General features: G+C 43.4%; 1 protein-coding gene across 1 annotated transcript; it reads left to right on the top strand.

The window, feature by feature from the left end:
• Window positions 1-11831: 11831 nt before the first annotated feature.
• NXNL2 (nucleoredoxin like 2) lies at window positions 11832-20985 on the top strand. The gene is made up of 2 exons (XM_044446763.1): window positions 11832-12133; window positions 20689-20985. Exons 1-2 carry the CDS (start codon window positions 11832-11834, stop codon window positions 20855-20857), a joined length of 471 nt encoding a protein of 156 aa, XP_044302698.1. The 3' UTR covers window positions 20858-20985.
• Window positions 20986-26234: the final 5249 nt, after the last annotated feature.

The raw sequence follows: 26234 nt of genomic DNA, 5'->3' as shown, positions 1-26234 counted from the left end.
GAGTTGTAGTCCAAAAATCTGGAGGACATCAAGTTAGGAAAGTATGCTGTGGATTAGTAACCTAAAGAGTTGAAAAAAACCGTGCCTGTCTGTGTATATACACACAAGTGGGCACTTTGCTACTTTTTCTTTTAGATACAGAACAGGTAGACTCCTTTTTCTTTTGGATACAAAACTGGTAGGAAAGGGGTGCTAAATTCATTTTTAAAGCCCCAATAGAATTCTTGTTTATCACACTCAACAGCTCAAAAATGCTGAAAATACAGTTCTTCATCCTAGCATGCATGCCTGTATCAGGATGGGCCATGGTCAAAGCCTTTCTGTGGCTACACCTCAGCTTTGGACAGTCCTCCCAATACCCACCTTGTCCCCCACCCGTTTTTACTGCTCCACCAAAATAACATTTGACAGACTTTTGGCCTCTGAAAAGTTTTCACTTATCAGAAAGATTTTAGTTAATATTTAACTCTGCTATCTCATTAAAAGACTACAGTTTTGTTTTGTTTTTATGTGAGATAAGGGCATCAGGGATCAGCAGTATGAACCAATTGGGGTCTTTCCCTTTTAAAGGAGAAGAAACTGTTGGAAAGTTTGGAACAAACAGAACACAATACATGTAAGGGTGGGAGGAACAGCTCAGCAGTGCAACTGACACTCCAAAACACCAGCCTGAGATTACAGGATGATGTTACTCAAGCTTCAGGAACAGTCAGTCAAAACTTTGGGTCGGACAACTGCATGACTATAACAATCTATCCTCCTACCTGGTCCCTCCATGTGAACCAGGATAGGCAGTCCCACCAGCATTGTCCGTGGTCAGGAATATTGGGAGCTGCAGCCCCTAATATTGGATGGTACCGGTTTGGGGAAGGCTGCATGGACACAAGCAGATCAAAATATTAATGGCGGAGTGATTACTTCAGTAGAATTAAAATGCAACCTGTAGGCTGCTCTGAACTTTCATAGACATAAGACAACCCATTGTGTGTACTAGCTACAGTGGACTGTCATGTTACCTGAATCCAGACAGCTTCCTGCAAGTTGGCTTATTTGGGAGCAGGAAGCCATCCTAACAACCCATGTTTCATTCTAGGGTTTAACTCATGATGGGTTCCTGAGTTGTCCTTATCTGGCATTCTAAGTTAATTGTGCATTGTGGGGATCAGCAAGTCAAACAGCAGCACCACCCATCTCAATCTTACTGATGCCATTGCCAGGCATAGCTGCGCCACCTGATGTCCAAGCAGCACTTTGGAAGGACCTTTCACTGGTGTGCACCCATTTTCTAGTTCCCCAAAATTCTGCCCATCCAATATGTGTGAGCTTTCAAAAGGAAACAGAGTAGATAGCTGATTGACAAAGTGAAACTGCTAATAGGCTAATTTGCTCAGTATAGGCAGCTGTTAACTGAAAAGCAATGAGGAAAGAGCAGTGAAAGGAGGTGCACCAAAAGGGGGTGGCAACAATAGCAACCCCTTAGCAGTATAAACTCTAGCTTCTAAATGGTGAGCTGAGAGTTCTTACAGTCCTCAGCCATTTCAACACCTTCCCAAGTTTCCAGCTATTGCTGTGGTTACTGCAGATTCTGATAGTTCATAAAAACTCTGTGGAGGCAGATGGATGGTGCCCCATTTGCTCTGTCCTCCAGTGCAAGTCCTGGAGTTGCTGCCCTGTTGGCTGCATCCGGTTTCCCTATCTCTTAAGGATTATCTTTTTAAAAAATGAATTTTTGCACTTTCAGGGCAGGGAGGTGGGAAGTATATGCAAATATAATAACTGGAATGTAAATGGAGGGAAAATTTGCACCAATTTAGGGGCAGTGAATGGAGGAGAAATTTGTGCGGCTGCCATAACAAACAGTAACTGAAGATGCACAAGGTTCCCTTCAATTTACTTGCCAGCCGTTATGTTTGTGTCTAGTTCTAAGTCCCCAAAACTCCACAGAGACTTGCAGTAAGCAGCTGGAGACATGGGAAATGTTGAAAAGATAGAGGATGCCAAGATCCATCAGTCTGATACTTGAAATCAAGAATATTACATTGCTAAGGGGGTGATATTGTGGCCACCCCCTTTTGATGCATCTATTTTTGCAATTTCCCCCCTTTAAACTGATAGTTAGGCAAGTGACAGTTGGCAGCTGTGCATAAGTTTACCTATCTACACTCTTTCCATAATGTCAATTTCCATAATGTTACCTACCCACTTTTTATTTATTTATTATTTAAAAGGTTTGTATCCCGCCCTTTACAGCGTCTTAGGTCAGTTCTCTTTTTTGCTCTCTTTCATGCTTGAAACTGCAAGGCTGTTGACAATGCTAAGGTACACATGCATAATTGTACAATAAAGGGCTGACCAAAGTAATAACTGAAGAAAATAACCCAACTGCACAATTTTCAGGAGCCGGGGGAAAATAATGCCATTTGTACTTTTTGATGCTCCTAAAAAATATTTTTTGAAGGTAGTGAGTGAAAAGGCTAGCAGCTGGAGTGGGGAAACAAGACAGATTCTGCTGTGAAGGAAAAGCCTGATCATCTGTCAGGTGCTCTGGGGGTTGTTCTCCAAGCAACCTGTGTAACTGATTTGCAGCGTGCCTTAATGTGTCGTCTGAAGTCACCCAGTCAGAGAGCAGTTGTGGATTTCATTTACTCTGTATGTTTTTAATCCCATTCCCCGTCTGCAAAGGAATGTTCTATCCTGGCATCTGGATAATGTATTTCGCTGTCTCCTCTCTCCCCTGCTTTTGTATTGCTTAAAGCCTTTCCTTTCTAACATGCTAAGTGGCTCAAAATAATGGCCATGGCTGAACATTACTAAAATGAATGGGTAGAGTACTGGCTAGCAGACTTTAGTAGCAATATCATTTGTCATACGCAACTCTGTTTACATTTCTTCCACATAATATAAGCAGAGAAGCTGTTTCAGTCTGAACAACAGGACCTTAAGTGGTTCGTCCTATATTGCTATTGTTATCTTTTGGCTTTCCAAAATGTTTGCTTGAGGTGACCTAAAATAATTTTAAAAACATCAGATGAAACAATTTCAACAGAACACAAACTGTTTTAAGGAAACTAATGACTACAATTAAAACTACCAGCTAAACCTGGATCACTTTTAGGTCCAGGTTTTTAACAGTCTGCTGATAGAAATTTTATGCTGTCATCTAAGAACTTATATGCTTTAAAACATTTATAAAGAAGTATATATGGAAGATGGACACAAATGAATTACCATATTTTTTGCTCTATAAGACGCGCCTTTTCCCCCCTCAAAAGTAAGGGGAAATGTCTGTGCGTCTTATAGAGCGAATATGTGTGTGCAGTAAGTCTGTCAGATGTGCAGCCCATGGGGAAGTGGTGGGGAATGTGCCTGTGATTATGTGCCCATTTGATTCAGAATATTTTTTTTCTTGTTTTCCTCCCCTTAAAATAGGTGCGTCTTACGGTCAGGCGTGTCTTATAGAGCGAAAAATACGGTACTTTCCACTAGCATAAAGGACCACTAGCATTAGCTGGTGCAGTGGGATTCCCTGGGGCGACACGGAGGCACTTCTGTTGCATTGGGCACTGCGCTTCGTTCTTGCCCTCTCTGAATGTGGCTCTGACATTGTCCCCAACATCAGCAATTGATCTTCTAGATTTCCAGTTAAAACTTCCCACATGTATTAATACTTTATGAAGCTTTTTGTAGCAATTTCCTCCCCATTCCAAGCAAGACTTTTTAGTTTGGTTCTAGAAGCAACAAGTATACTAGCGAATGAAGGCTGCACAGTATATTCACAGAGCTGAAAAACACAGTACATTATACTATTAGTTTAAGCAGGCAAAAAGGATCTAATGTGATTTATAGTACAGTTGAGCACAGATATCCAATTCTTTTTTCCCCATCACTGGGAGGCTAGTTGAGCAGCAATGGAGGGACCCCAGAAGATGGACAGGTACAGATTCTTTGAAGTTCAGGTTTGTGCTGAGGTTCATCACCTAAGACACTCTCAAGATTCATATATTGACAATTCTGAAAGCTAAAATGTTCTCATAATTAAACATCTCTATTTTCAAAGGTCAGTTTATCAGCCTGATAGCAGATATACCATCTTATGCCTCTCTTTAGAGAAAATGAGTTAAAAGGACATTTAAGGATCTGCTTGCATTCCAAGATAACACATAATTTTATTGTCCTAAAATAACAGCTTTTTAATAAGATACACCTGCAAATTGTTTAGAAATGGGATCTCTTTCAAAAGATGCAGCATGGGAAAAATAGTTTTGTCACATCAGCTGTCTCCTTGCAAACCAGCAATCTTCTGCTGCCTTTTCCCATGCAACATGGAGCATGTTTACTATGATGGTACATGGTTATTACTGTACTTGGTATTTCTGATAGCAGACTTCAAGCAAGTTAGTTTCTGAAGGCAGAATACTTTTAAACAAAAAAGGAGTCAGAAGCCTGGATAAGGCTGCAATCCTACCAATGTTTTCTTGTAAGCAAGTCCCACCGAACATAATGAGACGTAATTCTGAGTAGACACGTCTTGCATTGTGCTTTCAACTGTCAGGCTTTCGGGGCTTTCTATTGGGTTTTTTTAATCCTACTGATTCTAATGTATTTCTGCCTGTTTCATCAGGAGAAAATCCCTAATCCACATATGTGGAGAGCAGACAAAAATATGAACACAGCCATACATTAAATGCTTTTCAAAAGATTCTTCATCAAAGAAAAATGTGGGTCCCCCCACATTTTGAAGATGTTCATTAATTCTGTCTTCTGTTAATTGAATATTTAGAAAGATGTGACTCCGTCTTATCCTGTCTTTAACAGGCATATTTGTTAAGAATGTGACAAAGAAAACAAGCCATGTCAGTAACAAATGTTTTTCCTCGTGGTCTCTTTGGACCCTGTGTCATGTAGTAGATTCATGCAGAAGCTGTCTAGTTCCTACTAGGCATGATGGTGTACCGCACAACCAAAAGCCTAGAAGGTGTTCTTGGACAAGGCAGTTATTCTTCACACAGGACTTGTCCCTCAGCAACAGAATATGGATCCCTGAAAGCTTGCCTGTCATCCAGCTTCCGTATATGAGTTATGGGACAAGCCAAGTTCCCAACAAATGGGATGAAGACCTTGTTCTACCTGGACTGTGAATCTCAGATATACTGTACTGAACGTGTATGCCGAGACAAGCATGGCAAATCTGAATTATGATCTTGTTCACGCATTTTAGGCTCAGCTCAGAAAGAAGGCATGGCTGCATGTCCTAGCAAGACTCTCCCCACCACCCCGTACCAACTTGCTGTTCACACAATGGGTGAAAGTTGCTGGATGCATAGAGGCTTCCTCCAGGAACGAGAGCCCAGTGCACAGATGGGACCATCCCTGTCCCCTCCCAGTGACATTGATCTCATGAAGCATAGAATTCCTGAATGGGGTTTATGCCTTGCAAAGTAACCATTAGGGAATATCTTGTAAGCTCTGTCTTGTCAATGTCGCTTGTCATGAATGATTTTGAAATGTCTGAACAAGAGGACAAAAATAAAATGTTAAAAGTTCAGCTCCACAGTGTCTAAGCTCTATTATTTGCTGGCTGAATTTTCTTTTTCAAGAAGTTGCAGCTTCACCATTTTGGGCCATGCTACTGTGAAGATGTTATGCCACGAGGGTAAAAATCTATATTCCATTTCCTTTGTTATTGCTGTTGTCACTTGTCAATTGGGAAAACTTAGTCAAACCTAGAAAAAGCCTTTTTGATTCAAATAGCTCCAAGTTTCAAGTTTGGTGTGGGTGATCTACCACTTGAGTGCATCATTGCACATCTGGAAACTTGCCATGGAGCATGACTAAATTGGAGTCATACTAATGATAACAAGCAGCCCAAAACTCTTTATGTGTCAGCAGACAGCTAATCACAGTTTATTCTCATGCCTGAAAATGTCCTCAGCTGTATATGCATTGATGATCTTGAACTGGACAGCTGCAGATCTAGAATTAACTCTCTCTCTCACACACACACACACACACACACTAATCAAGCAAGATTAGTGTACAACTGCACACTGATACCTCATATGCAGATTAGTGGTTAGCACAAATGTGGCACTGGCACCAACAGTATGAAAATGACATATCCTTAGTGGGGCCTGGCAAATGATTTTTAAAACATCCACATTATCCTAGTTTTCTTCAGACCCTTTGGCAGTTATTAAATTGTTTATTGGATTTCTATACCCAATAGCCGAAGCTCTCAGTTCCCAGAGCTGAAGTAATCCTAACCGACACCCTGAAGAGCCACATCCACCTAATGTAGGTGGCTCTAGAAGTTTTGGACTTCAGCTCCAATCTGTCCCAGCCCCATGGCTGGGAATCCAGAAATTTGTAATCCAAAGCATCTGGAGGGCTCCAAGTTGGGAGGGATGCTGGTGCAGAAAATATGGATATAGGTGATTTGGCTCTGTTTAAAAGAGCTTCCTTTGCTCCTATCAAGAACTGTGGCCTTCCTTTCTTGGTTGGTAAAAGAGTTCCATTTTGTAGTCAAATAAGTAGTTCATCAATGGGATAGAAAGATAAATAGACACACACAAAGAGAGAGGAGGGGTAAGAGCATATATTCTATTATCAAAATATGCAAGAATTATGTTTGAGTGTAAAAATACCTTCTTGTTGATCAAAGTAAAAGACATGTGGCAGTAAGCATGTAATGTTTACCAGATTTCCAATAGGGAGTATGCCATCTCAGTCTCAAACTAAAGCTAATTTGCTCCCTTGAGAAAGAAACACAAACTCTATATAAATAGTGGCTTGATGATAAACCTCTGAAGCTTAGGAAACATAACACCAAACCAAACAATAAACACACGCACAATGCTTACTATGAGCAAAAAAGCACCAGTCTTCTTGCAGCTTCTCTAAAACTTTTACTAGTACTTGAACAATATAATATAAAATTCTTAGAAAATTCCAAGCTCTCCCAATTTTCAAAGCAAGTCACCAAGTATAAGAGCAGTTAGAGAGTTAAAAGCAAGAACTCTATCTAGGGTTCTATTTTAATCAGGATTTAAAAGCAGCCTCACATTCTGGTTTTGTTAGGAATGAAATTAAGTTCCAAGTAGTGACGACATGGGAGGCAAAGTAGCAAGCAGTACTAGTTTAATAGGTACGTGCAAGAGCGGGCGGCCACCACACAGGTGGCGTGCCGATTTGGCAAAAGACATTGCCTCTTATTCCCTTTCCCCAATGCACAGGCCCTGCCTCTTTTCATCCATTGGCTGGGTTACTAAGAGGTCACAATCTTCTCCATCTGCCTCCATCATACTTCTCCTTCGTATGTTCCCCCACCTGTTCATGCATCCCATGTTCTTGCTAATAAGTCCATTACCTGTGAGAGGTGTGCCAGTTATTATTCATAAGCCTATTAAGTGTGCACACTACTTCCTAGGAGTTCTCTAGTTCATCTTGTCCTTGCATCAGTCCTAAACTACTGGAAGAATGAGATAGGGAATAGCCAACTTTCTTCCAAGCCAATTATCGTTTTAGCCAGCTGCCAAGAGACAATCACCTGCTATCTTCTGCAAAAGCAATAGTTTGACCATTCCCTACAATTCCCCCCTTCTTTTCTTCAGAAGTTTGATGTGAGAAATACTATTCTTCTTGTGTTCAAACTTAGTTATACTACATATTAATTCACCCTTGTTTAGTTACCTTAGTAACTAATTCAAACCTGTCTACTTATTTCTACTTTCTATTTACAAATCTCTTTATACGGTTCCTTACTATGGCCTTTAGCAATCCATTATTCTTCTGCTTAGTAACAGTAATTTTCCTTCTCTCAGTTTCAAAACCCAGTTGGGGATTTGTTTGGTTGCTTGCTTGTTAAAAAGATCCTTTCATGTAAAAATGATTTGGCATACTAAGAAGATCCTTGTGATTTCTAAGATAACATTTAAAGACATTTCAAATGTTCATGAATTTAACCATATGACATCAGTAAGTATAATTTTCTGAAGAAGCCAACACATCTTACATTGTTGGGCTTTCACAATACTAAAATTTCCAATTCTTTGAGAAAGCTCACATTTGTACCGGTTTAAAACTGTAATGTAAATATGCCATAAGAATTCAGGTGGTCACTTGAGACAGATCGGTGAATTTTGAATGGAGGGAGTTGATATAAAATATAGAGAAATATAGAGAGATTGCAACGTATTCAATTTAGAAAAGACCTGCAGCAGGTCCTGTTTCAGTGTTACTGAATTCAGCTGGTCAACAGCTAGGGCAAGCCCATTTGGACCCCAGACCCCGAGTCAAAAGGAGCCTGAGACAAGACTTAGAACCAAAGCAGTTTTATTCTAGTGCCCTATAGAATAAAGGGAGATGAAAGGGGATACGCAGCCCAAAGCAGTTTCTCCAAAGTTGCACCCCAGTGCATCTGTTTCACATCCTACATAAGCAATTAGGTCACCTAATACACATTTAATGCATCAATACATCAATGTATGGATCCCCTCCCCTGCCGTTAGCTTCAAAGAGTCCTTTCTTCTGTCAAGGACCGAACATCCCCATGTCTATTTCTTAGCTGCTCAAGATTCACACAGGCTTGCCAAGTTCTTACTCCCTGTACATTTGCAACTTTCATGGCGGCTAGAACCACTTTCCACCGTCCCTTTGATTACTGTATTCAAGGTCAGGCTAGCTTGTTAGCTGTGGGTTACACAAAGTTCATTTTGTCCTTATCCCCACTCCCTTCTGAGATAGGAAAAAACCACAGCCCTATTGAATTTCCTATGTGACCTCCCTCTAGCCAACTATTTTTTGGGGCCTTCCTCTGGTCAACTACTTTTGGGGTATTTTGGAGTGCTGCAATTGGCAACATTACCTTAAAAATATTTTGAGGAAGCTCTTGTTGGCTGCATTTTAGAGACCAAAGGCAAAAGGAGTAGGCGAAAATATCATCATACTTTTGCTTAAAGATCTCACTGCCCTTAACTAAGTCTTGGGAAAGGGATTTAAACCTTTTAAAATGGGGAAAACTGCACAAAATGTGAGGAACAAACCCCAATCAATGATTAGGACAAAGAGTGTGGCCATCTGGGGACACCCAGTTGGCTGGGCTAGGCCTGAGGTTCTTTACCCCTGAAGTAGTCTATAGAACTGTTTGCAACTTGAATTCTGATGTTAGATTTATGGGCTGCACCTGTGCAAAGGGGATAACATTAAAAGCATCTGTAATGAGTTAGGATGAACTGGTTTTCAGATGGCAAGTATGAAGAAATACTATGTGAATAATTGTCATTATGAATGATTAAATGCTTATTGTGGTCTTTGTGAAGTTATAATTGTGCCAGCCTGAGGAGGAAAAGAAGAGGAAAATGATAATCCCCCCCCCCATATATCTATCTATCTATTTATCTATCTATCTATATGAGAGAGAGAGAGAGAGAGAGACGGAGTTTGGAACAGGTAAGTTCAATTTGATTGGTCTGGGGTACATGCTTGTGATTGGCTGGAGGTTCTACCTAGATGACAGTTAAGGAGTTGATGGTATCAGCTGACTCAGTCAGCTGTTGGGAAACAGAGAATCTGTTGGCTGTCATGGGTAATAGAAGGACTAGAGAAAGGCAGGGAAGGTAGATAGTTGACACTGTCATATTAAGGATTCCTTATCTATGCAAGAACTGTAATAGCTTGTAAAGTTCAGGAGCAGGTTGGCTGCCCTAAGATCTTAGCAGAAGGATACACTGCCTTGAGTTCTGAGGCATTAAAACTCAAATAAACTGTCCATGGTAACATTATTACAGCAAGAGAGGTTCTGATGTCAGAGGAATACTATGTCCAAGAACTGGACTGGGTTGTGAGTGCATTTGGCTGGAATGGAGGTTTGGGAAATTTAGGGAATTCTGGAGTTAAAAGAAAACATGAATGGGACAATCATAGAGGCCCTGCACAACATCTAGAGGGCATGGGATTTTTCCAAGTCCAACACTGGAAAACAGCTCCAACATCAGAGCTGTGACTCTGTATTTGAAGTGCCCTGCCCCCCTCACAGAGGGAGCAGAAAGAACCACAATGGCTGCTTCTCTAACTGACCGCGGAGGTGGGGTTGGGGGAGAGGAAGGAAGGGAAGCTGCTGCGGCCAAGAGGCAGTGTGTCCTGCGTGCACCTCAGCCTCCTTCCCTTGATCCAAAACACAGGAATTGGACATCCTTTGCACTCCTCCTGCCTGCAAAGGATGCATGCAATCCTTCAAGTACAGGAGGTTACGAGCATCCTAAAATTGGACCTGAAGAGCTTGAATGAGCAACAGTGCACCTTGAGTGCTTAAGTAGTCAGCAAGCATTGCTTTAGATCTCCCAGAGTAACTATTAGCATTCCCTTATGCACAACCCTTTAATAAACCAGTTGAATCATTCCGCTAGTCTCTAGTAGTAGTCCCCATCGCATGTCTAAACTGGAGTGAGCAATTGTTTCCTTCCCACTGGCACCTGCAGGAAGAAAGGGGATAAGGGGGGAAATTTAAATGCCACCCCACACCTTTTGCTCTGACTTGTATGACCCTGGCAGAGTTAAGAAAGAGGTGGCTGCAGGTGAATGCATGTCTGTTACATACACGCACACCCAAATGGACTGTTATGGCCCATTTATTCCAGTGGAAGAGTTTGAGCCTAGGTGCTTAAACAAGCTAAAGTCTGGCTTGTTTGTGCTTGGTGAACTGAAATTCTAGTCTTAAGATTCAGCAAAAGTAAAACTCGGGTGAAATGACTTTTCATTTGTTAAATAAAGAGAGGCTGATGGCAAAAAATTAATGCTGGCTCCTAAACATTCAACCTGTTGACCTTGGGTAGGGAACCTTTGGTCGACTCATCATGAATCTCCGGAAGGATTTCCATAGTTGGAGAAAGAAAAAAAGAAAAGGTCAAAGTGCTGGCGTGTCTTTCTGTTCCTCAGTCCTTTCCTTGCCTTAAGAAAAGTTCGAGTGGACTTGAAAGCTGCCCATTGCTTTATGCCGCTCCGCTTGTACCCACGTTAAGGGTCGTCGAACTTCCCTTGCTTGAACGGAGAGGGGACTTCAAGAAAAAGAGCAAGACGCCGTGTGGGCTGGTTTGCAAGCACAGCTTTGACTCCAGTCCCTAACAAGACCTTTCCTCTCGTGTTTTGTTGGTGCTACTGCAGGGCCTCCTGCTCGCCCCTCCGCTTGCCGGGAGACTTCGGAAGAAGTGAGGACCAGCTCGGCCGAGCCACGCCCCGCCGTTGTGCAAGCGGATCTGGAATTAATTCTCGAAGAAGGGCCAAGCGCTCCTTTTAAGCCCCGCTTCCAAAGGCTATTTTTAGCCGCGCTCCCTCCATTTATAGCGCCGGCATACAAAGGCGGCAACCTGAAGGCATTCCTTCCCGACCCCCAGCCCTGCTCCCGCGTCACCTGGCCCGCCGGCCTCGCCCCGGCCCGGCCGCTCGCTCCCCGGATGCACGTCGAGCGTTTTCTCGGCGAAGTTTTGACCCGCGAGCTGGCTTCGCGTCGCTCCCGCGCTCTCATCCCGAGCAGCATCCGCGCTGCAGCGAGGACAAGCGGCTCGCTCGGGAAGCAGGCGGCGCAGTGAGCGAGGAAGGTTTGGGTTTGATTCGGATTCCTCCAATTCCCCCGCGCTGCAAATACGAGTCGCGCGGAGTTTAGACGCTGTGCGGGGCTGAGTTTGGAAAAAGGCTCGCTCAACTCTGCCCCGCCACCCCTCCCGCGCACACAGCCAAGAATACACGTGACTGCCCTTTCCAGAGCAACCGCGGCGTGAACGATCGCGGCTTGGGGACGAGGAGAGGCGGGCGCCCCGCCGCGCGCAGCCCCGCTCAGCATGGTGGACGTCTTCAGCGGGCGGCTCCTGATCAACAGGGACGGCCACGCAGTGGACCCCGAGCAAGCCCTGGAGAACAAGGTGGTGGGCTTGTACTTCTCGGCCGCGTGGTGCTCCCTCTGCCGGGAGTTCACGCCCACGCTGTGCGACTTCTACAGCGAGCTGGTGGAGGACGCGCACCCAGCGGCGCCCTTCGAGATCGTGTTCATCTCCTCGGACCGCAGCGCCGAGGAGATGGTGGAGTACATGCGCAGCATGCACGGGGACTGGCTGGCGCTGCCTTTCCACGACCCTCTGAAGCAGTGAGTAGAGCGAGGGTGGCCGGCGTGGCGTTGGCACGTGCACGTGGACGCGGGGTTGGGAAAAAGGGCGCCCCAGCGCGCCTCTTTTTGGCACAGCTGCTGTTTCTGCTTTTCACTCTGATCCGTTTGCTAGGCTTGAAAAAGCGTCGTCTGAATCCGGGGCTGGAAGCTGGGCAGCCGAGGAGTTGAGCAAGGAGATTCGGTGTCTCCTGCTCATTCTTGATACTCACGTGCCTGAACCCAAGCGGGCACAAAGTCCTTTTATCACTGGATGGCTTCCCTCTCTTAGTGGGAAGGTTCTGATGAGAAGTGTTCTGTTTGAGATAACCTGGGCAGGTGAGGAAAGGTGTTAGCTCCCCGGTGAGGAATGGCATTTCCATGTGTTAGGATGGGGACTGCATAAGACTGTGGGGCCCCATCCCAGTCAGAGCAGTTGAGGAGGTGGATGCTTGGCCCAAAGTCCAGGGCAGCCACACTTTGAGCATTGATGGTTGCTCCATAAAATGGGCCAGGTTGTTCAGTGAGTCATCATCAAATGTGAGATTTGTGTGCTTTAGTAGAAACTCCCACTTTCAAAACTACCCAGTGTGTGCTTTCGCTTCACCTATCCTCCAGATGTTTGTTCATCACATACCTTTATCCCTGCTTCCCAACCCAGGGTTGTCTCATTTTATCCAACAGTCTTGTGATGCTGTTTAGGTTTAACGTGACCTGGCCAACGTGCTTGATGGATTGGTGAGGATCTGAATCCAGGTCTGCCTGGTCCAATGGCAAACATTCCATCAGCTGTTAAATCGCAATGGGTCTCAGAAGTATTCATGTCCCACTTCCCATTCAGTGAGGCTTATACTGAAGTGAATGCATTTAGTAGCTCAGATTTTTAAAAATATCAAAGAAGAGTTTTTGAGGGTGACGAGGGGTAGAACACCACCTTGACAAATTCCCCACCTAACATTTTAAAATAACCTCTTGCACGCTTACCACCTTCCTGCCGTCTAGCACCTTATTGATGCTTCCTGAGCTCTCTGGAAAACACACCAATGAGAGCTTGCTGAAAGAGAGGAGCTTTGCTTTATGCAAGCTCCATTGTCCTCGGCACCCAGCAGGGTAGGACAAGTACAGCAGAACTTCTGCAAGGCAGCAACTGGACCTAGCTAGGCTGGGGGTCTGCCAGTACTGACAGGCATGGATGCCTGATAGTGCCTTGAATTGGCCTTGCTGCTAAGAAAACCTAATATGGCAAAGTGCAGGACAAGAAATGGACAGGAAAGCAGGCATCCCAAGCCGATCAGTTATTTTACCACTCTCAGCCAATCACAGTTTTTCAAGAAGATTTCTTTTCTGGGCATGTCGGTGATGTAATAATAGGAAATACTTTGGTAGCTGTTTCCATTCCCTTCTTGAGAGTATGGCATGGTAAGCAGAACAGCAGCAGGAGGACCAGCAGGCATTGTTTACATTTTTGGCCATAGCCATTCTTGTGGAGGAGATGCAGTGTGAGTGTACAAGGCTCATCATACACATTGGATTCTAAAAAGACTTAACCCTCACAGAGAATTCTCTGGTGCTAATGGGGTATCTAGGGCCCCCCACGCAAAACATTTGTCAAATCGTGATTTGGGTTATTTACTTTGGTGTAAGTACATATAGCTACAATTTAGACTGGGACTCCGTTGCTCCAAGAGTGGGGCTTTAAACTTCCCTTCCTGTTTTCGTCCCAAAATTCCACCTCCTTCTTTGGCATATTAATCAGCAATCTCCACTGATATGATACAAAGTTTTGTTTTTTTTTACCTCCCCAGAAGGTGGGGATGGAATTTCAGGATGAAAATGGGAAGAGGAAAAGGTCCACGTACCCCAGATTTATGATCCTAATCTTAATCAAAGTCACACATGCTTGCACAAGAATAAGTCTCTCTCTCTCTCGTATATAGATATAGATATATATAGATAGTTTGGTCCTCTCCAAGTACCAGCCCAGCAGGTGGCAGGGAAAATCGCATCACTTGTTGAATCAGTCCAGACCTATAAGCCAGCAATATTTAGGGGCAGGGGTTGGTGGGTAGAAGTGACTTTTTTTTGTTGTTGTTGTTGTTTTGGTCTTAGTTTAAAATCTGTTTCTGATTTCTTAGAGAAACCCTGATTATTTATTTATTTATTTATTGGCAGAACTTTGCTTAACAGACAATACCTTACATCGCTCAACTGCTTTATTTGCCCATTCCTGGGGCTTTGCTGCCTCTGTAAAGAAAATTGGTTTTTAACTTGCTCTGTGGTCATTGTTATTACCATTGTCATCACTGTCACTATTGTCATTACCATCGGCCTTATTGTAATGCCGATAATATTGGTGGTTTGGGGATCATCAGCATAATTGCTATCATCATTATCCTTCTCTCCCCACCCTGCCCCCATGCCTCCTACCTTTCAGGCATGATGTATTACTGAGGCCCAGCTCCCATTCTTCCTCTTCTGTAGCTTCTCTCTAATTTTCCTTTCTGGATTGCTGGCAATGTAAGGCTGTTTCTTCCCCACCCCCTGGTTTGTGGCCTGATCATGAATGCATGTTCCCCCAGTTCGCCTTTTCTGTGGTATGGCTTGCTGGCTGCTGTGGATTAAAAGCTCTCGCGCTGCATGTCACCGTGCCAAAGCATCCCCACATGCCAGGTACTCTGCATTCCCGCCAGAGTTAACTGCCTCTTTTCCTTGAAACAAGTTCTTGATTCAGAGCAGAGCATTGCGGGCTGGAAGCCCTGAATGATGGTGTTGTTGGTGTGATCTCTGGAGTGACTTGCTTATTGGCTTCAGCTTTCCCCTGCCTGTCTCCCCCGCCCTTCTTCCATTCAGATACGCATGAACTCCCTGTAATCTGTTGCTTAAGCAGCCTCAGGGTCTGCCCAGAAAGGAGGGTGGGAGGCCAATCAGATGTAGTTGGCGCTACCACTGCTGACCCCTCGGCTGTGCGTCTGGTGACGCACTCGCCATCCTTCTGACAGGCTATTAATGCATCCTGCCCCCACTGATATAGGGTGAAGTAGCTTTGCTGCAGGGAAAAATGAGAGTGCAGTTCGGGTTTAAAGACTTCTGCTGGAATGGTATAGGAATGAATGCTTAACCAGCTGAGAAAAAAGAAATACAAGAAAGTTAGAACGGCTTTTAAAATGGGCATCAGAAGGAGGATCCTGTGATGTTACTGGCCCTCTAATCAAAAAATACCCCTGCCTTTCATGTGACTGTGTAACCACCAGTTAATAGATTAGTTAACATTTGTGCGAAGATTCTATATCATCTATATATGTATATCTATATCATCTATAGATAGATATTACTGTGTGGAGAGAAGCTATTTTGCCTGGAGCTGCAGCCCAGCACTGGCATTCAGCATGATTAATCTCACCATTGCACAAGATCTTATCAGAGATAATAGCCTCTGAGCTCATTTTAGCTTCTAGTTTGCCTCTACAATCCAGGGGCCACCTTAAGGTTGCAGCAAGTTCACAGCATGGAGAAAAAAAAGGAGAAAAAAGGCAGAGCCTTTAGTGTACTTCATCCTGAGATAAATGAGCATGTAAAGAGCCGCTTGGAATATTATCTCTGATGGGTGTAGCTCAAGGTTCTGCGCAGGCTGAGGCCCCTATTAATATTTCATACATTTCCCTAGAGTGGGAGTCTATTCAGCAGTTTTCACAAGTTTTGATTAAATCACTTATTGCACTTCAAACATCTGTAATTTGACCGAGGAAACCTGCCTGGTGGAATGTTAATTTATTCTCTTCTATTCTCAAAACCCACTACCATGGGGCAAGAACCCCAGTGTGAGAAAACAATTAAGGTTCGTAGGGTGCAATTTTATGACTTCTAGATGATGGCTGAAAGGCCATAGGAAAGCTTGAGGTCCCAGGGACAACCTGAGAATCACATTCGGAGGTCAGAACTGGATCTCCAAATTCAGAGCACCCTTGCTCTACCCTCTCAGCCAGTGTGTTTCTTTCTGTGCCAGCTCTGGGGAGGAGGAAGGCTCTTTAAAATAATCCAAGTGCTGCTCCAGCCCCTCCTTGCAAGCAAGGCAAAAGTCTCAGGCAATTTTGGCTGTATAAGTGTATACAGCCATGTATTTTTCATGCAGCAGAAGTATGGAGGCAATAATTGCCTCCTTGTTCCTTCCACCCTCAATAAGATGCCCAGAATCCTTTGAATTCAGGGGGAAACTAGCAACCACATTGGATGATATCCTTCTACTCATGTGCCACAAAATATGGAAACTGCACATTAAGGTTCCTGCCTTAATTTGCAGCATCTTTTTTCTGCTGTTAAGGGTAATAGTGATGCTAACCCATCATCATGTAATGCTCATCCATCGAGTATGCTCAGTCCTTGGGGGATTCCATTCCCCAGGTTTTTCCTTTGTTAAAAGATGTGCCTTGGGGTCGCCACGCCTGTTGTGACTGGTGCTGCTTTGGCTACATAAGGAACCAGACTTTAAGAAAGGAGTTCTCTCTCCTAGAATGCAGGATTTTGGAAAAAAATTGAAACAAAATTAAATGTACAACCAGATCATGTTCAAAACTTAATACGGTCAGCTGGCAGCACTTGAATTCAAGACTGAAAGGATTTTTTATTTTTTTATATTCATCTGACACCTAAAGATTATTAACTTCGGTGCCAGCTGTCCTGTGAGCCTCCCTGGGGAAGGAGCTAGTCTGGATTAGAGGTTAGAGAATTGGACTAGAATTGGGGAGACTTGAGTTCAAATCCATACCTTGGCACAGATGTCACTAGGTGACTTTAAGTCAGACCCATATGTTAGAGTAGGCTACTCACAGAGTTGTTTTTGAGGTCAAATTGCAAGAAGGAGAAACTTTTATGTTTCACCAAGATCCTTGAAGGAAAGATGGGATATAAATTTTGGGTCATTTTGTGTTTGGCTCATTCTTAAAAATCCATAAGCCATTCACCACAGCTTTGTCTTGCCTAATATCTAATGGGAGGCATATTCAGAAAAGAGACTCAAATGATGTCTTATCTATCAGGCCAGTTGTAGATCATAGGAAAGGCCTGCTCTGCCGAGGAAGCAAAATTGGTTTTATCTTGTACTGAGCTGCTCTAACAGGCATAAGTCTTGTTTGAACGTCTCTGAGGTAAACTTGTACTTCTGTGGCTCTGTATAGACCTCTCCCAGTGCTTCTAGCAACAACAAGTTACATAACTCCCATTCACTTGATTTTTTCAGCCACTTCCTTTTACAGCTGGTGCTTTCAGGATCTACTTTTGAGCTCAGCAGGTTGCAAGAAGGACAAACAAGTGAAGCAACCGGAAGAAATCAATTAGGAACAGCAAGGAGCAAATAATGGCCCATTCCGGATTGCTACCTGTACAGGCATTAGAAATGGAAAGGATTTGGGGATACCTGTGTCTGAAGCAATACGCAACCACAAATCACAGCACTTTGTTTAGCTGGAGGTACTTGGCCTGATTTCCCTGTAGCCCTTGGCCTCATTTCAAAAGCCCTGTACAAGCAGTTCGGACCTCTGACACAAGCAGTCGGTCTCTCTGCTGGGCAGTCTGCTGGATAGGGAAGAAGATGGAGAGAAAGTATGCCAAAAAGGGTTCGGCATGGTCTCTTATAGTCTATAGGTTAACAATTAGCTTTCACTGCATATATCAGGGTATTTCCAGGCTAACGATTGATTGTAACATTAATTCTTACCATGCCTATCAGACTGCCCCTTTCTGGCCCTTTTCAGGAAGTCAAGGAATTTGTGGCTGATATTTTCCAAGTAACATATGTGACCACCTCCATGTAGTTCCAAGAACTGATGCAAACTTACACCCTTGACATTTGTGGTTATGCTAGGTGGCTCTTATCCTGAGGTCTGTTTGTGGTTAGGCTAGACAGCTTCAGCCAGGTAGCATCTCTTAAGTGGTGGCATCTTAACGTTTGTGGAAAGGCCTGAGGTTTCTGCAGGCCCCCTTTCAGGTACATCATCCTGTAGCTCAAGAGTGCATGCCTTGTCCTACTTGTTGCGAAGGCAAGCTAGCCAAAACTGTTTGGGTCCAGAGTCTGGCCATTGCCAGAGTTGCTGGGTCACAGGAAACAGTCTGTGAATGGTTGCCTTCTGCAGTTAGAGCAAGCAGAACTCATTCTGAACAGCAAGCCTTTTATAACAAGAGAAGGGGGTCAAAAGAGAAAGGGCTGGCTTCATCCTGCCCAGCTGGGACACGAGCCATCCCCGCCATGGGCATGCAGCCCTGAACAGAGTAACAGCCTTTCCCGAGGAAACGCAGTCCTCCACAGGAAGAAAAGATTCCCCACCAATTTTAAATGTTGTCCTAGCTGGGATTTTGTCCTTGAGCACCAATTTTCCATATTTCTGTTTTCCACTTGGTCTTGTTGCTTGGAGGAAAGCTTTCCCATCCTGTCCCTTTACTAAGGAGCATGCTACCATGTGGCTTTTTCATTGAGAAAATAGTCCAAAGAGAGCTTCATTTAAAAAAAAAAAATCATCCACAAACATGTTCATGCTCTGTTTTTCTGACATGGAAGTACAGGCAGGGGCGTCCCAGTGTTGGGATTGTGCAAGGACACTGCCTTTCATATGAGCTTTAACCACACAAGGAATGCAGAAAGCTCTGTTTTGCCCAACTGGATCATTGCTCCATCAGTATTGTCAGTTTGGACTGAAGTGTTTCCTGGATTCCAGGGAAGGAACCTGTGTGTACAACATCTGTGTCCTCCCACTGAGCTACTGCCATATGCCCGTCAGCCAGCCGAGCAACCAGAAGTGAGGAAGCTACTCTCACTTGGCTCCAAACAGAGAAGTACAGTTCTTTTTCTCTTTGCCAAGATGCATGGACTTAGGAGCAGTGTCATCTGCCTGCACTCATTTTCTTGTATCCCTCATTCATTTTCAAATGTGCCACCTCATAACATCACATGGTTCACAGATTCCTGGGGCTGTTGCAATCATGGTATTCAACTGCTGAAGAATCTGGTGCAGCCCCTCCACCATCTCCACTTGATGAGTACCTCCCAGAATTCTTCCAGTGGTAAATGATCAAAGGATGAAAGTTGATATTCTCAAGGGCATGAACACGATGTTTCTATTTGACATTTTTTTCACAAATGCATAAAATATGCCCAGCTGCACATTAGAATAAACCTCATAATGCTGTATGGCTCACTGTCTCCTGCCACAAGCTGCCAGTAATGTGGCGTGGCAAAATGAACAGTTCTGTGATGTGAGGATATGGATAGGTTTTACTTTCAGGTTGAAGAGGAGGTGGCATTAAATAGGTAGAAACTGGTCCCCAGAGGCACTAGGGGGGCACTGCTATAAATCTGACATAACCTTCCAAGTCTAGCACTGTATGCACATTCTTTTTAGTTCTTTAAAAAGAGTGTAGAGTTGATGACTAAAGCACACAATCTTATCCACAGACCACACATCATCATAAAACATATAATATGCAAACACATTGTGGAAGAAAAGGAATTTCACTCTGCATTTAGGTTTTTCCAAGTAAGTAGGTTTAATAAAGTATGCAGATCAACAGTTGCAGGAAAGGGGATTTAAATTAACAAGGCATCTCCCGAAGGCAAGATTCTCTGCCCTCAAAGAAATACCCCTGGCTTATATAATATTCTTTGGTTATACAGAGAGAAAAAGAAACCCGTTCAGTTTCTATGTATGTAAATGACAACAGTTACAGATGCGCCAATTAACACAGACTTGCATACTTGCTTTGAATAGGGATTTACAACAGGCATACACTCAGTCTTGCATCAGAACAAAAGTTGAGATATAACAGACCCTGACTACATCATGAGTAATCGCAGATAGATAGGTGTAATTTACTGTACCCTGAGTCTTCCCAGGAAAGTATTCTATTTACCGTCTCTCAACATACACATGTGATCTGCTTTCCCACCAGGCCTAGTGGGCCAGAAAAATATTCAAAGTCGGAACATCTCCTACAGTGTTGTGCATGTAAGGAACTGAGTATTGATAAAATTAGAAAGACTTGCTCATTTTACAGAAGGAGCAGATCTCAAACAAGTAAAAGATCAAATACAGAGGTCCCAGGATGATAGTAACTAGATAAGCCAGACTGATCCTTTAAAGTAAATAGTTAAGTTAGGAAAACCCATCCTTATTTTCTGCTTGGAATTAAATGCCCAACTGCTGGTTTGTCTGTTCCTGTAACTTTAATCTGGAAGGCATTGCACACTTGCCCTGGGATTAAGCCTACTAAATGCAATGGGAATTACATCTGAATAAACATCATGGGAAGATTCTGTTAATGTAACAATTCTGACTGTAAAATGCATTACAGAAATGTGTGCTATTTGTTAGAGGATTCAGAACTCCTTTTCAACGATGTTTTTTTCTTTTTCTAAAGGGACCTTTCCTATAACTGTAATTGGATTTTTATTTTTTGAAAACCCAATATGATTTTAATAGGGTTTCTTTTAGTTTTTAATTTGCTTTGTATCTGCCTTGCTTATGTATGCTTCACACCCGTGTATTCAACTTTTCCCCTCTTTTTCTTTACAGTGAGTTGAAGAAGAAATACAACATCACAGCCATTCCTAAACTTGTGATTGTTAAACAAACTGGTGAAGTCATTACTGATAAAGGAAGAAAACAGATACGGGAAAGAGGGCTCAATTGCTTCCGAAACTGGCTTGAAGGAGCAAATGTCTTTCAAAATTTCTGTAGCTGAACTAAGTTGCGGTTTATAGACAGGACAGATTTGGTATGCATCTGTATCTCCAGAATTCGACTGTCACAAGTAGGTTAAAAGAGAAAGACATTCTCTTTTTCCTAGTATTATTTTGCTTTATTTCAAATTCTCTGTGGCTGTACTTGGTAAAATAGTTGGTCTTAATGCATTTGTCCCTCTGATCTGCATTATTGTTGTCCGTTGTTGTTTTTTTTATTACACAGAAGCTAACCAAAGCAGTCCTTCTATTACTGAAGGATTTGATCATGGTCAGCTAGTACGGCCCTCAAAAGAGTGCCATCTCAGATCTATGCAAACACTTTATTTTTTGCAAGGCTAAAAACTTTACAGAGAAAAATTTATATTCTTGACAGAGAGAGTTTTTTGACGTGCTAGTCTATAATTTATATTAGTAAAACAAGAGAGATTCTCATCTTTAATAAACTTGTTTCTAGCTTACATGTCTTTGCTTGTGTCCTTTCATGATATACAAAATTGAAAAAGGAATACTCTTCACCAAATCCCTCTCTTGATTTATGGTTATGCTTTAAGAGTTAACATCTTTCTATGTGCCCACTTTGTTTGTTGGTGCTTCTTACTATATTTTGGTCATTTACATATTAACTTGTATATGTAACTGCTGTATGAATTAAGTACTTAAGAAAGCCATGCTGGATCAAAGCCCATGTTTCCTACAAGGACCAATAAGATGCTTGTAGGAAGCCCACGAACAATACAGTGTAAACTGTCCTGAGAGCTTCAGCTGTGGGGTGCTTAGGAATGAAATCATTACTTATTATTATTATTTATTATTATTATTATTATTACTCTCCTGCTCATGGACCCTAGCAGTTGGTATTAAGTGGCTATATATAGCTACCTAGAGAGTCCATCAGGCTATTGAGCAGCATATAAATTTGAAAGTAAATGAAGTAAAATACAATCATGACTAGTAACCACTGATTGCCATATTCTCCATTAACTTGTCTAACCCGCAATTAAAGCTTTAAAACTGTCTAACCTAGCAGCCATCCCTGGCCAGCAGCAGCAAATTCCATGTTTCAGCTGTGTATGAAGTAGTGCTTCCTTGAGATCCAACAAGCCAATCACAGCACGCTGAGCACACATGGCAGCATATTGATGGCCTGTTAACCCTCATCCCCCTTTTTTGGCTGCCTGCCTAGGACTGCAAAATACCTAGCGAAGCAGCTAGATGTCCGCCCTCTGGCAGGGCACAATTTAGGGCTGGTGGGCAATATTCATCTTGAGAGATCATAAATTATACAAGCTCAGTGTACACAATGCTGGTGGAAGTCAACGCTATTTGTCCTGATGTCCTAATTCCCACCCACCCCAATAAAACCTGACAGTAGAGAAACACAGCTGACATCATTTTCTTCCTTGCAATAAGTAAGGTTGTAAAGGTTGAGGACGATCCTGTGTTTGTAAAGAATTCTCTATTCCAGTTATTGTACGTGTAAGGGAAGAATGGTAGGTCTGAATCCACTGCACTGTTTAATTTAAAAGATTTCCCCTTCCATGCTTGGCACTACCATGGTATGCTTTCTCCAAGCTTATATTTGCACTGCCCAAGCAGTCTTCAACTTGCAGATCTGCATCTAGGAGGTAGTCTCTTTCCTTTCTCATTCTGCATCTGGGTGTTGTAACATGAACTGGCTCAGGATTCTGCCAGGCAAGGAAGAGTTAACAGACAAGAGGGGCACACTGTTAAAATTGTCAGGTGTTTGCTCAGTAGGATGCTGGTGCCCAAGGTTGTGGGAGGACTGGCTACGATTGAGGTATGCAGAAGGGCGTGATACTGTAAATTATCCTCAAGGACAAGAGAATTTACACCCAAGGACAGGAGATTGCAGCAATAAGGGCAAATGGTTTTCATCTGTGGTCAATCAGGGAACATCACCCGATGGATCACTTGAGCCAAGTTGCAGGGGAATAAAGCTAAGGGCCTGAGGGGGCTTGGGGTACTTCTTTGAGGAGAGGGTCCACTCAGTTGTCAGACTGTGCTGAAGGATGCAAGGCTAGCCTGTTCCTATAGCTGGCATAGTATCTGCATATAGCTAAGGCTAGGCTGAGCTTTGTTATTTTGTGTTTGAGGAAGCCAACAAGCCTGTGGTTGTTGGTTGGCTGTGAGGTGTATTGTTGCTGCTCTTTAATCCCCTTCCCCTTTTATTCCTTGTGCATTTGTTTTAGCCATTTTAGTACCCTCTGCCCTGATCTTCTAGTCTTTTTAATAAATGCCTATTTTCAACCAGTGCTTGAGTTGTGTATGCGATTGAGTGTCTGGTCCAAGGTTTTGGGAGCAGGGAGTTACTTGCTGGAACTTTAAACTCAGTTGGCTGCAGGACTGGGTAATCCTGGCTGGGGGGCTGCACAAGGGTTAACGTATGTACTACATTACGTAAATAGTGTATAGCTCAGCCTGACTGTGGTGTTGCCTTGTGTGGCCTTGGTGCAAATGGAGATTTCTCTTTTTCAGCTTCCTTACAAAGAGAGAGAATATAGGGTAGGGGAAGCAGATGGACCAAAGGTATTTGACCTTCCCACTTCACTATGGACATACAGCAGGTTAGGGTATTGGGCTCCACATTAAAGTTAAAAACAGGATTGGTATCAAGCTACACATTTGATGTAGCCTAAAATCTAGCCCTTTCTTAGTGAAGAACTTAAATGTGTCCTTGAACACACATCTGGGTGTAGAAGCAGGCATTTTGCATGCACTGCATTGCTTTCAGCAGATGTGCTTTTGCACCTGTGTGCACATCCAACAGTGGAGACAGGTCTAATATGTGGATCCCTTTTAAAATAATGCAATGGAATCGACTGCATTTGCAGTTAAACACATATTTTGATGTATATCTTTATGGATCAGTCTCTTCTTGAATCAGGAATCGTACCTGTATGATACATGTGCATGTGTGCACACATGCGCGTGCACACACACACACACACACATATCTGTTGGGGCATTGCTTGGATCGTGGTGTGGAAATGGGGGGTGATGGAGTGTAGCAAGTGCCTTCTATGCTCCGCTCCCCTTCTCTTTCGATGAATTTTGTTCCTTTCAAAGGCGGGGGGTATTCTGAGTGGAGATGGGACAGCAAGGTGAGTGGGGGGAATGGAGGACAGATGGTGAGGAGAGGTAGGAAGCAGCAGGTGCAGAGAAGCGAAATGAAGGTATTTTATCTTTGCACCTCCTTCACTATGTACAGGCCTCCAAAATATAGCATCAAAGGTAGAGCTACTGCGAATCTGCTTTGAAATAGTTTTCCCCCATGTAGACATGTTGCTCTTTATTGGACCTGACTGAGACATCTTGTGTGCAACCTGCAGAACACATCAAAAATATCTTGAAGCATTTTTAGGAGACATTATCGTGAATCTTCTCAGTGGAATAAAAATGCACGTAAAACAGTCTTGCTTGTTGATGCTGATTAATAAAGCCCTATCAGAGAGCTGAAAGGAAGGTGCTCTTTACACTGTTTAAGTCTATGATTGCTTAGAACCTTCCTTGGGTAACTTTGAGCATGTTTTCAGAGAAAAAACAAACATAGGAGACAAAGATTGATGGGCTAAGAAAAAAACATGAAAAATGATAACCTTTGCAATGGAGACAGGGAGGCACCTGTTAAGTCAGACTAAGTCATTCATATTAAATGAATTTGGTCCCTCCATCTTGGCGCTTGCTTGTACATGAATCTTTATCAAACTACTTTTCAGAATGAGAATTTACTGTGAGAGCACTGCCATTAAAGAAATGGTGCTGCCTTTGACGGGAAAATTCATCTGTTTTGACTCTAAAATGATGAATGCGACATCCTCGTCAGAGATCTAGTCTGAAATTTGTTACTCACCAGGCAGTAAGCTTTGTTGAACATAGTAGGGCTTGGTTCCAAACAAAGATGCTTAGAACCGACTTCCAGAGCAGGTGTGGCAGGATCTCCTCTGAAGGCTCTTGGGCAAGTTAATAATTTGTGATTTCATAGGATTCTAATGCACTGGTTCTGCGGCAAGAGGACATGGAAAGCCAGCCTATAAATTCTGGTTAGCGACAGAGCTGAAGGGGATGGCAGCAGAAAGCCTCCCAGGGGCTAGTAATATGAATGAAAAGATCATTGTCCCCCGATGGCTTCAGTGCTATTTGTCCTCTATTCCCCGCACTTCTCCTAAGTGTCCTTTTCTGCCTCCCCTGCTGCTTTTGAATTGCCACATGAAGGGTGCTGCTCAGGAGTGCTTTGCTGCTTGCGCTAGGAACTGCTTCCAGATGTTCGGGACTGCTTCCTCTGTCATGAAGCGGTAGTGTGTGCAGTAGTATACAACAGAGACTAAAAGAGCAAATCAACATGATGATAAAATAGCTTAAAAAGCAGAATAATATAATGTAAGACCAAGTCATAGAAGAAAAGCGCAAATGAGTAAAATTCTGCATGAACAACAGCAACAGGTTTTTCAGCTACTTTCCCAGTTGAAAGCATTTCCCTAAAAGGTCTCCATCTTACCTGTTATCAGGAAACCGACGACAAGAGCTACAAACCAGTCTCACAGTACAACTGTGTAGGTGATGAGAGGAGTTGCCTGAAGGGCAGCAGGTTATTGAAGGCTGCAGTAGGGGCATGAATCTTCCTATGGATGTGAGATATCCTGAATTCAGCTCCCAGGCATGCCCAGGTACTAGGGGAATGATCTTTAGAAAAGATTTCACTGGTTAGTGGTAGAGCACATGCAAAAGGTACCAGACTTAATCCCTGGCATCTTCTGCAGGTATCTAGTAGCAGATGGTCAGAAAGAGCCTTAGAGAAGCACTGCCAAAGAATATTGGCCTGATTGGTTGGATTGTCTCCGGATAAGGCAGGTGTTCATATAAACTGGGATATAGCAGGAGTTTGCTTGAGCCTCGAGGCAGCAGCGGTCCCTTGCAGGGCCACGCAAACGCCTTGTTAGTGGTCCTGAGTGACTTGGCTACAGGGGAGAGAAATCCTCTCCATGGGAAGGTTGAGTCAGAAACCTGATCACACGTGTTGCATCCAAATCAGATGAAGAAGAAAAATAACACATATTCTTCCTCCCTTTGGTTTTTGTTTTTAAACAGAAACAAAAGGAGAACAGAGGCTGCATAAGGCAGAACAACAAACCTAAAACTTGGTACGGTCTAATCTGCACAGACTCCTAGCTTACTTCCGTAGGGCGGTCAGTGGGGAAAGCCTCCTGTTCCTCACGGCCCCCTTCCCAGGAGGGGAGCCAAGGTCCAGAACAGGGTCGCACCCCTCTGCCAGTGGTTCCGCTCCAGTTGCGAGGAAGCAGCAATTCCACATCTGTTTCTCCCCGCGAGGCAAAGGAGGGGGGCAAAGGAGCCTGCACC

Source organism: Varanus komodoensis, unplaced genomic scaffold, assembly GCF_004798865.1.
Source record: "Varanus komodoensis strain SLA01 unplaced genomic scaffold, ASM479886v1 scaffold5, whole genome shotgun sequence".
NCBI lineage: Eukaryota > Metazoa > Chordata > Lepidosauria > Squamata > Varanidae > Varanus > Varanus komodoensis.
This window is presented reverse-complemented; position numbering and strand designations above follow the sequence as displayed.

Coding starts and splice junctions, on each gene's coding strand:
- NXNL2 (XM_044446763.1), top strand. CDS start 11,832: ATGGTGGACGTCTTCAGCGGGCGGCTCCTGATCAACAGGGACGGCCAC. Junction 12,134..20,688: donor TTCCACGACCCTCTGAAGCA/GTGAGTAGAGCG, acceptor TTTTCTTTACAG/TGAGTTGAAGAAGAAATACA.